The sequence below is a fragment of the Otolemur garnettii genome, unplaced genomic scaffold (genome assembly GCF_000181295.1).
Source record: "Otolemur garnettii isolate 467f Iridium unplaced genomic scaffold, OtoGar3 scaffold00013, whole genome shotgun sequence".
NCBI lineage: Eukaryota > Metazoa > Chordata > Mammalia > Primates > Galagidae > Otolemur > Otolemur garnettii.
In genome coordinates, this window is record NW_003852408.1 from 672,361 (window position 1) to 684,564 (window position 12,204).

A 12,204-nucleotide genomic window follows, 5' to 3' on the forward strand; every position below is an offset into this window, starting at 1 on the left:
TTTTTTCTACTTTTAGTAGAGCAAGTCTTGCTTCTTGCTCGGGCTGGTCTCAAACTCCTAAGCTCAAGGGTTCCTCCTGCCTGGGCCTCAGAGAGTGCCAGGATCACAGGTGTGAGCCACCACTGGCCCTGAGTTTCTTCTTGATGTCATCCCTGTTCTCTCTGGTTTCATCTGGCATCCTCCTTGCCTCTGTGTCCTCACCCCTCCCTCTCTCAGGCTTCCAGGCACTCAACCCTGACCCCAGCCACTGCCGGCCACCGTGCGTCATTTGAGTCCTCTTCCTGCCCTGATCTCTGTGAACACTTCCTCTGAGGAGGCCCTGTATGACAGCCTAGTGTCTCCTGGAGGCCTCCAGGAAGTTCCAGAAGTGACCCTCTGCCACCGTTCTCTCTCCTTCTGTTATGGAATTTTCTTCACAGATGGGCCCTCTACTCATCTGCTTCCAAGATGTCACTACTTACTTTTTTGTACACAAAAAAATAATGCCCAACATTATTTTTATGGCTGCAAAGCATGTGATGGCTGCTTACCCTGTGCCTGGCCTTGCCCTACACACATGGCTCACCCCCTTCCATTTTATCCTCTCAATAACCCGACAACAACAGCAAGACCAACAACCCAAGTTTTGAAATGTCCAAAGGATCTGAACAGACAGCTTCTCCAAAGAAGATAGACAAATGGCCGATAAGCAGGTGAAAAGATGTCCAACTTCACTAGTCATTAGGAAAATGAAAATTAAAGCCACAACAAGATGTCACTTCACACCCATGGGGGTGGCTATCATAAAAAAGGCAGATAATAACAAGGGGAGAAATTGGAACCCTCATTCTTAGCTGGAGGGAATGTGGACCAGTGCAGCCACCCAGGAAGACAGTTTAGCAGTTTCTCCAAGTGTTAAACATAAAAACTGGCATACGATCCAGCGATTCCACTCCCAGCGACATAGCCAACATATGGAAGACATATGTTCACACACAAACTTGCACAGGAATGTTCAGAGCAGCATTATTCAGACATCCCAAAGTGGAAACAACTCGAATGTCCATCAACTGAGGATGGATAAACAAAATGTAATGTACCCACGCGACGGAACATTAGCCAGTAAGAGGAATGATTCCACTTGGATGGACCTGGAAGGATTAAGCTAAGTGAAAGACACCGGACACCCAGCGCCACGCGGTGTGTGCTCCCACTTAGGAGGCATCTAAAAGGTAAATCAGCAGAGACAGAAAATACATTAGCTGGACGGTGCCTGTGGCTCAAAGGGGTAGGGCACCGACCCCATATGCTGAAGGTGGTGGGTCAAACCCAGCCCCAGCCATGAACTACAAAAAATAAAAATAAAAACAAACAAACAAAAAAAAGAAAATAGATTAGCTTTTGCCATGAGCTGTGGGGGAGGGGAAAAGGGAGCGGCTGCTGACGGGCACAGGGTTTCTTTTTAAGGTATTGAGAATGTTCTGGAATTAGACACTGGTGTTGGTTGTACAACATGGTGGATGTACTAAAACCACTGACTGGAATACTATACAAGGGTGATTTTACAGTACGTGAATTATACCTTAATTTTTAAAAATAACCCAAAGACTGGACATGGTCATGTCATCCTCATGTCACCAAGGAGGGTGTTAGGTTGGCACAGGAAGGTTAGAATCTTGTAAATGCTGGAATATCAGAGCTGGCTGGCCACAGAGCCTTGCTCCCAAGGCCTGCAGGGCACGGCATGAATTGGGTAGGAAGGGCAGAGCTCCCCTCACTCTGTGTGCACGGCTCACCACCATGAGGGCTCAGGCCCCAGGCGATGGGCTCATGTCTGTGCTCAGGTGAATTTGATTGGTCAGGTAGGTAAACACGCAAAACACCAAAGTCAGTGGCTACCCTGGACCTGGAGACTTGTTCTGGGGCTGGGCATGGCACAGAAAACTTAAAGAGACTCAACTTTAACACGGTTGTTCTGGGTCACTTTACAGAGAAGATGCAGTTAACAAGTTTAATACATTGGCCCTCGTGGTCACATGGCCCCTTTTTGGTCTGGCACGTAGAAGACCATTGGCTTGGCTCAGTGCCTGTGGCTCAAGTGGCTAAGGCACCAGCCACATACACCTAAGGTGGTGGGTTCGAATCTAGCCCAGGCCCACCAAACAACAATGATGGCTGCAACCAAAAAATAGCCGGGCGTTGTGGCAGGCGCCTGTGGTCCCAGCTACTTGGGAGGCTGAGGCAGGAGACTCGCCTGAGCCTAGGAGTTGGAGGTTGCTGTGAGCTGTGATGCCACATCACTCTACCCAGGGGGACAGCTTGAGGCTCTGTCTCAAAAAAAAAGAAGACCATAGGCTTGTTTTCCTTTGTAAACAGGTATCAGTAGCCCTGCTTATCATCTGGGCCAGCACTTTTTCCTACTTATTGTCAATACCAGACATGAAAAACAATGGCTTGTTATGTTTGCACAAAAATAATTAAAGAATAGTGTAAATCTTACTGAGCCTTTGAAAGGAGGGAGATTCAGTCACTGGGTCACACCACACCTGTACACCTTTGCCAGACATTTTCACCTCCCAAGTCCCTTCTCTGTGGTTCCATAACCAGGGGTCCCCTCTCCTCTGCCCCCTCCACAGCTCACCTTAGTGGCTCTTATTAATTTCTCCCTCCCCTCTAACAAGGGTACAAGTGAATTTTTCTAGAACTAGAGTATAAATGTTTTAACACAATAACTAGGTAAATGACACAAAGTCTATGTTAACCAGTTTGATGAAAATATTTCAAACTGCATATGGAAACACTACACTGTACCCCATGTTTGCATTAATGTACACAGCTATCATTTAATTGAAAAAAAAAGATAATAATCGAATTAAAACTACATAAACAACTAAAAAAAAAAATTTCTCCCTCCCCAAACAGCATTGAGTGCAGTCCGGGCCCTGTCATTTGTTAGTCCTGTAAACATGGCATATTCCATAACCTCTCTGTGCCTCAGTTTCCACATCTGTAGAGTGGGCATAGCAATGTGTCCTCCAAAAGTTACCATGGACATTAAATGAGCTAATGCACGTAGAGAGCCCGGAACGGCCCCTGGCTCATAGTAGGTCCTCTGCATAAAGGGTCCTGACAGGCTTCCGTAGTGAAGCAGGTGCAGGCTGCTCCCCCTCGAGTGGCTACCACATTATTTCTTCCACACAAGTAGAAAGACTTCTCTAAGGAGAGTTTTGGTGAATAAACATCCTTCTTGTGCTTTTTCATCTCTCTTGCCGTGCCAACAAGGCCACCAAGTCCAGAGCCATCTGGCACACTGTCCCTGGGAAGGAGCCTGCCCAGAGCTTGGGCAGCCTGGGAAGCCTGTGGCAGCTATGTGCTGAGGGAAACCAGAACCACTTCCCTGCCAAGCCAGCTGGACCAGGCATTGGCTGGTTTCTCAGCCAATGGCAGTGACCTGCCTTCCCCTTCCCCACAAGGGAGTGTTGGTGGGAATGTCACCTGACCAGGCAGCTCTCCATGGACTGTAGCCAGCTGACCAAGGGCCACTCTTGGGCCCTGCTACTCTTACAGAGAGGGAGGGTGGTACACCTGACCACGTGGGACATTGCTCTAGTCCTGCCCATACAGCATGGGACCCTGTCCCCAGAGGTACACTGATTCTCTGCAGCATAAAGCACCCAACAGGTGAGCTGGCCCCTATGTGGCAGGAGAAGAGGGCACAGGCTTGATGGCCTCTTAGCTTTTCCAATGGACATCCCCATCAAGGGGCCCCAGAGCCTCCCCATGGCAGGACTGACTCTGCTGAGATAGTGGAGTAGGGACCAGGTGAGCACAAGGCGGGCTGCAGAGCTGGACTTAGATCTCTGTTGGACACCTGCTGGGGCAGGCACTGCAGCACTCTGTGCCTGGAGATGAGGCACCAGGCTCCCTGAGGGCGAGGCTCTCTGAACTGCTAACGCAAGATCAAAGCTTTCCTGCCCAAGGGTAGGTGACAGGGCTGACCTCTCTCGAGGAAATGAAGGGTTCACTGGGTGTGGGGAGCATGAGTGCTCCTAAGTCATGTGGGTGGCACTGTGCTGTAGCCCTGTCCTTTGATGTCACCTCCTCCCCCCACCCCACCCCCATCCATTTAAATAGTCAAATCCTGTCCTCTTTCCCTCCCCCCCAAGGCTGCTACTAGTTCCTAAAGCTGCAAACACACCTAGCTAAACCATCAGGTGGAGGCCCTGGTTGTCTCCAGCTGTCCCCTGCTATCCCCTGGCCCACCAGGGCCCAGGCAGGATGAGGTCCGGGCCCCTGAGGACTGGAAGTGAGGATGTGAGGTCTTTTTCCACACAGGTATTTCTAGGCGGGGGTGGGGAGTGAGCCTCAGTAGCTTCCTTCGCAGCCCTGGCTGCTCATTTTTCTGTGGGGATGGTGTTACTCCCGAGGGTCACAGATAGGCTCAGCTGACCTTCAGGGCAACAGTTGAAGTGCAAAGCCTGCTACCCCACCAGCCCCTGGGGCTCCAGGTCCTACCGTCTCTGCCAGCACTTCTTACACCAGAGTGGGGGTGGGGGTGGGGGCAGGCTCACATTGACCCTAGAGAACAGAGAAACCTAAGGATGGTGGAATGTGTTTTTCAGTAAGTTCCATCTCTTTGGTTTAAATGACTTGGCTTTTTATTCATTTATTTTATTTTATTTTATTGCAATTTTTGGCCAGGGCTGGATTTGAACCCACCACCTCCAGTATATGGGGCCGGTGCCCTACTCCTTTGCCATAGGCGCTGCCCTTTATTCATTTATTTTTTAGAAAGAGTCTGTTCCTCCTGCCTTTTTGGTATTACGGGATGCTTTATTTCATAAAATGAGGTGTTAGGAGATGAGAGTTATCATTCATTTGGTCAGTTTTTAGCCTTTAAATCTCCTTAATTGGCAAAATCAAGGGCAAATCAAGGGCAGCCATTTAAGGTGTCCCGTTTTGTAGAAAGTCTGCTGGTCTGTGGTATCCCGCAGCCTAAAACAGAGCCTGACCCTGCAGGGAGGGCGGCTTCCCTCCCCACCACCCCAGCAGAGGAGAAAGGGGCCATGGTGGGTGTGGCCCAGGGGCTCTAGGACAGAAGTTTGGTGAGAAGTCCAGGCTGGGCAAGAGCCTTGTGGACATCTGTGGGCATCACTGGAGCCTCTCCAAGATGAAGACACTGCCCACCCCTAGTGACTCTAAGAATAACCCAGATCAGACTTGGGGTCAGGAGAAGAGGTAGAAGAAGGAACAGGGGGCCTGGTCTGGATCCCAGTTTTGCCCCCAGAGAGCCTAGTCACTGTGGGCCAAGGCCCCTGCAAAGCCAGGACTATTAGACTGGAGGTTCTCTGGGCCCTCTCCGGCTCAAACTCTTGCTCACAGGGATCCTACGCTGTTCGGTTTGGAGTCAGAGTTCCCATCTGTAACCTGGCCCAAGGCTACAGTGAAAGTGAACGATGGAGCCCTGGCACACAGCCAGCACCAAGGAGTCGGCCCTCAGCTCACATCCCGCCTGGTGGGAGAGAAATCCACATGGGTCAAATGGCGTCAGACAGGGCTGTGAGATGCTCTGGAGACTCCTCCTGCCCCCTATGAGGCTGTAGCTCTGCCCGTGGGGAGAGGTGGCCGAAGGTCCAGGTGGCCTTCCCTCTCTTGATGCCGGAAAATGGGGACACAGAATTTTCCATCAACCCAGGACAGTCGGCTTGCTGTGGGCCCCAGCTGGTTTCTAAGGCTCTCACTGACCCTCAGACACCTGGCTTCTGACCCTGAGTCTACACGCACACCCGGCTTGACCAGGGCTGGCGGGGGTGGCGGGGGTAGCTGGCACTGTATGGTCTCAGTTGCAGCATCTGGGGGCAGAAGGTCTTGACTTTGACTGCTGCCCTCACTTCACCTGCCCAAGCCTCAGTTGCCTCATCTGCAAACCTAGGGGTGTTAGGCGTTAGCAAGACCTGCTCCCCACGTTGTGTGTGATGAAATGGGCCTACAAATGCTCGGCACGGGGGTGGGCGGTGCCGTGTGAGTCAGGGCTCAACAGGTCTGCGCTTAGCCACCCACTTCTCCTCCCACCTGGAACAGGGTAGGGGCCTGGGCTGTTCAGAGGGACCTTTCTGCCAGCCCAGGGACTCTCTCTGAAATGCTCAAGTGGACACACCCGCCCCCAACTGCACCCTGATGCTGCCCAAGGCCCAAATGGGGACGCAATTAGGAAGCAGGGCTGTGAGGGAAGGGCCTCCTTCAGACGCTAGACAAGAAGGGGATTTTGGAAAGGAATCTTCAGCAAGTGGCTGGTTCCTCTCTTGTCAAGACAACTAGCACATTCAGCAATGTCCCAGTGGGGGATCTGATAATGACAGAGACACCCCAATGGGCGGGGATACAGCTGAGTGCCTAGGAGGGAGGGGAGAGGCTGCTCACAGGCTGCGAGGGTGACTTCCTCTGCTCTTGGGGCCCAGAGCACTACTTCTGGGTGAACTGAAAGTCCTTTCTTGATTAAACCCACCCCATATTCTTGGCTCCCCAAACAACAGCTTCCTCCAGGGGCCCAGAGGCTGAATGCAGGAAGGGCCCCCTCTTGCCGCACTCTCTCCTCTTAGGGCACTGGTTCTCAACCTGTGGGTCGCGACCCCTTCATAACAATGAAAATACATCCTGCATATCAGATATTTACATTACAATTCATAACAGTAGCAAAATTACAGTTATGAAGTAGCAACGAAAATAATTTTATGGTTGGGGGTCACCACAACATGAGGAACTGTATTAAAGGGTCACGGCATTAGGAGGCATTAGGAAGATTGAGAACCACTGTCTTAGGGCGTCTGAGCCAGCATCTTCAACCAACACCAGAGCAAGGCTAGAGGTCTCTAACATACCCACCACCACAGAGCCCTGAAGTTCCTTCTGACTCAAAGAACCCCCTTCTCCCCTGGTCCCTGGGACCCAGGGAGGCCCCTGGCACCACAGCTCATGGCAGCTGAGGTATGGGACCAGGCTCCAGTGTGGCCCTGGGAGCTCCGGCACTGTGGAACCTGTCATTAGATGGGCCCCCTGAAGTCCAGGGGCAAGGTTCAGGTGGGCCAGGATGCTTCATTCTGTGATGTAAGAACAAGCCCCCCATGCTTCGCCCCTTCCAAGCCCCTCGCTGGGCCTCTCTTCAGAGTCGCCTCTCACCCTATCTCTGTGCCCCAGGATGGAGTGCGTTGTACTCACAGCACACAGAGCGCGTAGGCCCGGGAGATGGACTCGCTGGCTCGCACGAGGAAGCTCCCATCTTTGCCCGTCCTGGACAGCAGCTCCTCTGCCTTGGAGCGGGTGATGTTGCCGTGGTTCCAGCAGGGGACCATGGTGGACGCTGGCCTCGTCCAGCCGGGCTGGCAGCTACCCCAGCACCGACAAGCCGCTGAGGGGAGCTGAGGCCCCTGCACTGCAACCTGCTGTCTGCCTCCTCTTGGTGGCCTCTGCTGCTGCCACCAGCTTTAACTGACTGACTTCCTGTTTCGGGCGCTCAGCAGGGAAAGGAAACTGAGCTGCAGAGAACTTCCTCATTACAGAAACCAAGTGAGAGAGAGAGAGAGAGAGAGGGGGCCCTGGCCATCCACCTCCCTACCTGCCCCTGTCCCTGTGGGGCTCACTGCCCTTCTCCCTCTGGAGCTCTCTCCTTCCCTATAACGGTCTCAGCTGCCAGAAGTATCAAGCATCAGCTAAAGCCCTGCCTGGTGTGGTTATCAGCTTCCTGGGTGTCAGGCTTCTGAAGAAGTATGGCCCAGCAGGCGTGGATGGGCCAAAGCAGTGATGGCCATTTGGGGTGGCCATGCCCTGGACAGACCTCTTCAGCCTTCTGCTCTCTCCCCACCCCCAACACACCCAAGGCGTACAACTTGACAGCCCCAGAACAGCACAATTGAGGGGGGACAGTTGAACACTGCCCCTCCCCTTGCAGGCCTGCAGCTGTCCCGACCCTGTGGAACTGGGTACTGGGAGATCAGCTGTGGCTCTGTGATCCGTTACACTCATTCCCGGGGGCTAGCAGGTGGGGAGGAACCGGGGAGCCACCCATTCTCTGTAGACACTGCCGCCCTTATCCTGACAGCCCAGCTAGAAGGAGCTTGGCAGGCTCAGGACATGGGCCAAATACAGGGTGGACATGGGCTGGCTTTCCTCTCTGGGCCTCTCTGGGATACTGGGGCAACAAGCTAGGAGGGAAGACTCCACAACCTCTCAGGGGAAGCTGGCCAAGTGGTCAGGATGACACTTGCCCCTCAATCCCGCATCCCTGAAGAGTCCAGGTTGCCAGTCTGACTGTGCCTCACCACATCTGCCCACCACTCAAAGGGGAGCTGCCTCCATGGGGCTGCCAAGGACCAGCAGATTTCTAAGGGCCCCAAAGTGGGTACCCACACCTTGGACCCCAGGGCTGGGCACCTTCAGTCCTGTATTCAGGCCTACCAAAGGTGGACAAGCAGGTGCTGACCTATTGTGCAAGTAACAGCTCCCAACCCCACATCTAGACCACGACCCCATACGGAGATGGACAACTGGCCCCACCAGGCAGCTCTGCACATTCAAACTACAGCACTCGGCCAGTTCTTCTCTCCCTCAGCCTTAGTTTCCTCTCCCCTAACTCAAGGGATGAAGTTCCCAAAGAGCTTATGTGTGTCGAGACTACACGTGAGCTGTGTGGGGGCTGTTCCAGAAAAGGTGCTCCCCCCAAGCTCCCTCCTGCAGCAGGCAAGTCTGTAAAGTGAGCAAATCACTTGTTCAGGGGCCCTCGGCCAAAGGAGATGCGAGCTGGTCTCCACGCTCTAGCCTCCCAGGCCAGCTTGGTCTGGAGCACTCCATCTTCTCTTCTGCGGCCCAGGCCTCCCCTCCCTGTCCGCCTCGGCTCTGCACCACACAGCCCTCTGTGTAGCCCACACCTTCACAATGCACATGGTAGGCTTCTCCTGGATTCCTTAGGCCACCATTCTGGAGCGCCGGCACTATAGGGTCTATCACGAGGACACATCTGCAATACTGGTCCCTTTGGGCCCTGACCCACTCATCTGTAGAGACCCTACCACATCTGAGACTGAGGGTGTCCAGAGAGCTCCTGGACACCCAGCCTCCCACCCCATCTCTCCCACCCCTCTCCCTCTGTCCTTGCCATTCTCCCAGCAAGAGCCCATTCACGGCTCCTGAATTTTACCACCCATCACATCTTCACTTTCTTCCCCACCCAGTCACCTGGGGCTTCCGATGGGGCAGCTTTCTTGTTCCTCCCACCCCCATATTCAGGAAACCCCAACATCTAGACCAGAGCTGCCCTTACAGGGGGTGGTCCTCCCTGGACAGGAGCCTTCAGAGGGGCAAATGACCACTGAATGCTATTGGCAGGGGGCACAGAGGGTACAGGTCAGCTGCACCTGTCACTGCTGCTCGCAGTACTCAGTGTCATTCAGAGTGACCTGCTCCCCAGACTGCTCCCAGCATCCCCATGCAGCCGTAGGATCCCAGAATAATCTATCTATCCATCCTTCTATCTATCATCTATCTATCATCTATCTATGTCTCCTATTGGTTCTGTTTCTCTGGAGGACCCTGACCAATAAAGGAGTAAGCACTTGACTGTAAAGTTGGATCACACAGCTGCTTGCTAGTGTGGTCAGGGGTGATCCCCTCACCCACAGACCTGATAAAAGGATGTCTTGGACTGGAGAAGGGATTTGTCACTCTGGAGGAGGCTCCTGTCATCAAGTTCCACCATTCCCATGGCCAAGGGGCCCAGGGCAAGTGGGCCGGCCCCTGCCCCTGCATCTCGGAAGACCATCATGGACAACCAGTCAAAGCTGGGAGCCTGCCCCTTGCTCACAGCCTGGACATCTTGAAGGAGTGATGCTGTCTTCCGTCCTGAGCATTTACCCTGCCCCCATCAGCCCTTCCCAAACCAAAGACCAAGGACACTTGTCAAGGTGGTGGGAGAGGAGGGGCAAGTCCCAGCCGCTGACCAGGGTGAAAGTAGAGCTACCCGCTGAGACTTTCCGACAGAGCTGGGACACCTCTGGACCTAGGGGGCCCCACCCTCCATCGTCCTCCAGGATGGAAGGACTCCTCCCCACGCAACCCTTTCTTGTCCCAGCTGCTTATGGAGTTCTGTCAGGATGCCTGGCTTCTCTTGCCTCCATTCCCACTCCATTTCCCATTCCACTTCTCCTTCTAGTGTCTCCAGAGTGGCCTTTCTGGACCCACTCAGGCTGCTACAGACAATCTGCTGAGATCTGCAGAGCTAGCTGCCATGGTCTGCTGAGGTCAGGCTGGCCTTGCCACAGGGGCACAGTGCTCCTGAGAATGGGAAGGGAAGGCTCCAATCATAGTGCCCTCTTCTCCAGCCCCTCTGTGCCTCTGATGACTCCACGCTAGGGCTGTAAATCAGACCCTGAATTACACATGCAGCATCAGGGCTGAGGCCAGATTCCCAGCCTCGCCACTAATACTTAGCTCATCTCTGAGTCCCAGTTTGCATCTCTCCGTGGGGAGGAATAACAACCATGTTGAGGGGTGTCTGTGGAGCTATGCAGGGGGGGTGCTCATGACAAGGTAGGTCTCCCAGGTGGCCCCCTGACCAGTGCCCGGAAGGCAGAGCTTTCTGTGAGCTCTGGGAGGCAGCCGGCACCAGAGGCCTCCACTGCTAGTTTCATAATCCTGGTTTGAGAGAGGACAGGATTTTTTCTTTTCTTTCTTTTTAATTGCAGATAAATATGAGGGTACAAATGTTTAGGTTACATTGTTTTCATTTCTAAGATAAAATTCAAATTGTAGCTGAGCCCTTCCCCCAGTGGGTGTGCTGAACACCCTTACATGGTGCTGATTAGGTGAGATCTTCCAATCACCCTCCCTCCTCGACCCTTCCCCTCACTAGACTATACTTGTGTTTTCTTTCATGAGAGTGTGTAGTTGTTTATATATTGGTTGCATATTAATATTGATACATTGGATTTTTTTTTCCATTCTATTGATACTTTACTAAGAAGAACGTGTTTCAACTCCATCCAGGTAAACACAAAAGATGTAAAGTCTCCATCTTACAGCTGAATAGTACTCAATGGTATACCAAAATCTGCTAATCCAATCTTGGGTTGATTCCATCTTGGTGATTGTGAACTGAGCTGCAATAAACATTCTAGTGCAAATGGAGAACAGGATTCTTTCTTTACCTCTAATGGGAAGAACTTGACCAGGTCAAGGTCTGAGCCTCCTGGATCTAGCCACCAGGGGGCTCCTGAGCACCAACCTGGGTCCTGAAACAGAGTCCTGTGTGACTCTCCGCCCAGTGGATCACTGCCCACAGAAACAGAGGCCACTCCTAATCGGTCCCAGGGCCCATGGAGTCTGTGACTATGTTTAAGGACACCTGTGGACCAAAGACCTGGTAGTGAGTGGCACCCCCTTCACTAATGATGCCAGGATGTCTAAAGGGCTGGAACTGCACCCAGGAGAGCCAGGTGCGTGGGAAGACTTGCGTAAGAGAGAGCCGTGTCCCAAAAAACAACCTGTGTCTTTCGTCAAGATTGTTGTTAAGGACTTGGGAAAATATTTATAATATAATATTAGGTGAGAAAAAATTGGGACACAGAATTTTTTCCAATTGTGGGGAAAAATTCAAGCCTGGGAAACACCTAATAATGCAGAACATTCAGTAAGGTGTCACATCCACTTTTCCTGCTTTACCTTACAGACCACATAATACTTTTATCATAATGAAAATTAAATAAGTAAAGACTAAAATCCTGTGGGAAGAGCTTGGTTTTGTGCAATGACTGGTCATACCCCTCCTCTCGCCTCCATCAGGTTTCCAAGAGGAAGACATAGATCAACATTTTTCTCTTTAGTTTTTTTTTTAATTGAAAAGTCAATACTCAACTAGTATGAAAGGTGTGCAAGGAACAGCAAGTCTTCCTGCCAGCCCAGACCCCAGGCCCATTTCTCCAAGGCCAGTGTCTCCTATTGTCTTTCGAACTCTATTTTTGCAAAGATTCTTTTCTTCTTTTCTTTTTTACTCTGTTGTGCACCTTGCTTTTTCCATTTAGTACTTCTGAACATTTCATAGAGCTCTTTATATATCTACCACATTCTTTTAAAGATACATGCTACTTTACATCAAGACACAATGCAGCATACCAATCTTGTATTCATGGACACTTAGGTTGCAAGAAAAATTCCTGGAAGAGCACAGGGGTGTGGCTC

At 52.0% G+C, this 12,204-nt stretch overlaps 1 protein-coding gene across 1 annotated transcript in view; it reads right to left on the reverse strand.

Moving 5' to 3' along the window:
• INPP5D (inositol polyphosphate-5-phosphatase D) overlaps positions 1 to 7,483 on the reverse strand; it is a 118,831-nt gene extending 111,348 nt beyond the window's left edge. The window contains exon 1 of the mRNA XM_023510360.1: positions 7,195 to 7,483. Within this exon, the coding sequence (XP_023366128.1) occupies positions 7,195 to 7,328 (134 nt within the window). The 5' untranslated portion in view covers positions 7,329 to 7,483. The remainder of the gene's footprint in view (positions 1 to 7,194) is intronic.
• Positions 7,484 to 12,204: the final 4,721 nt, after the last annotated feature.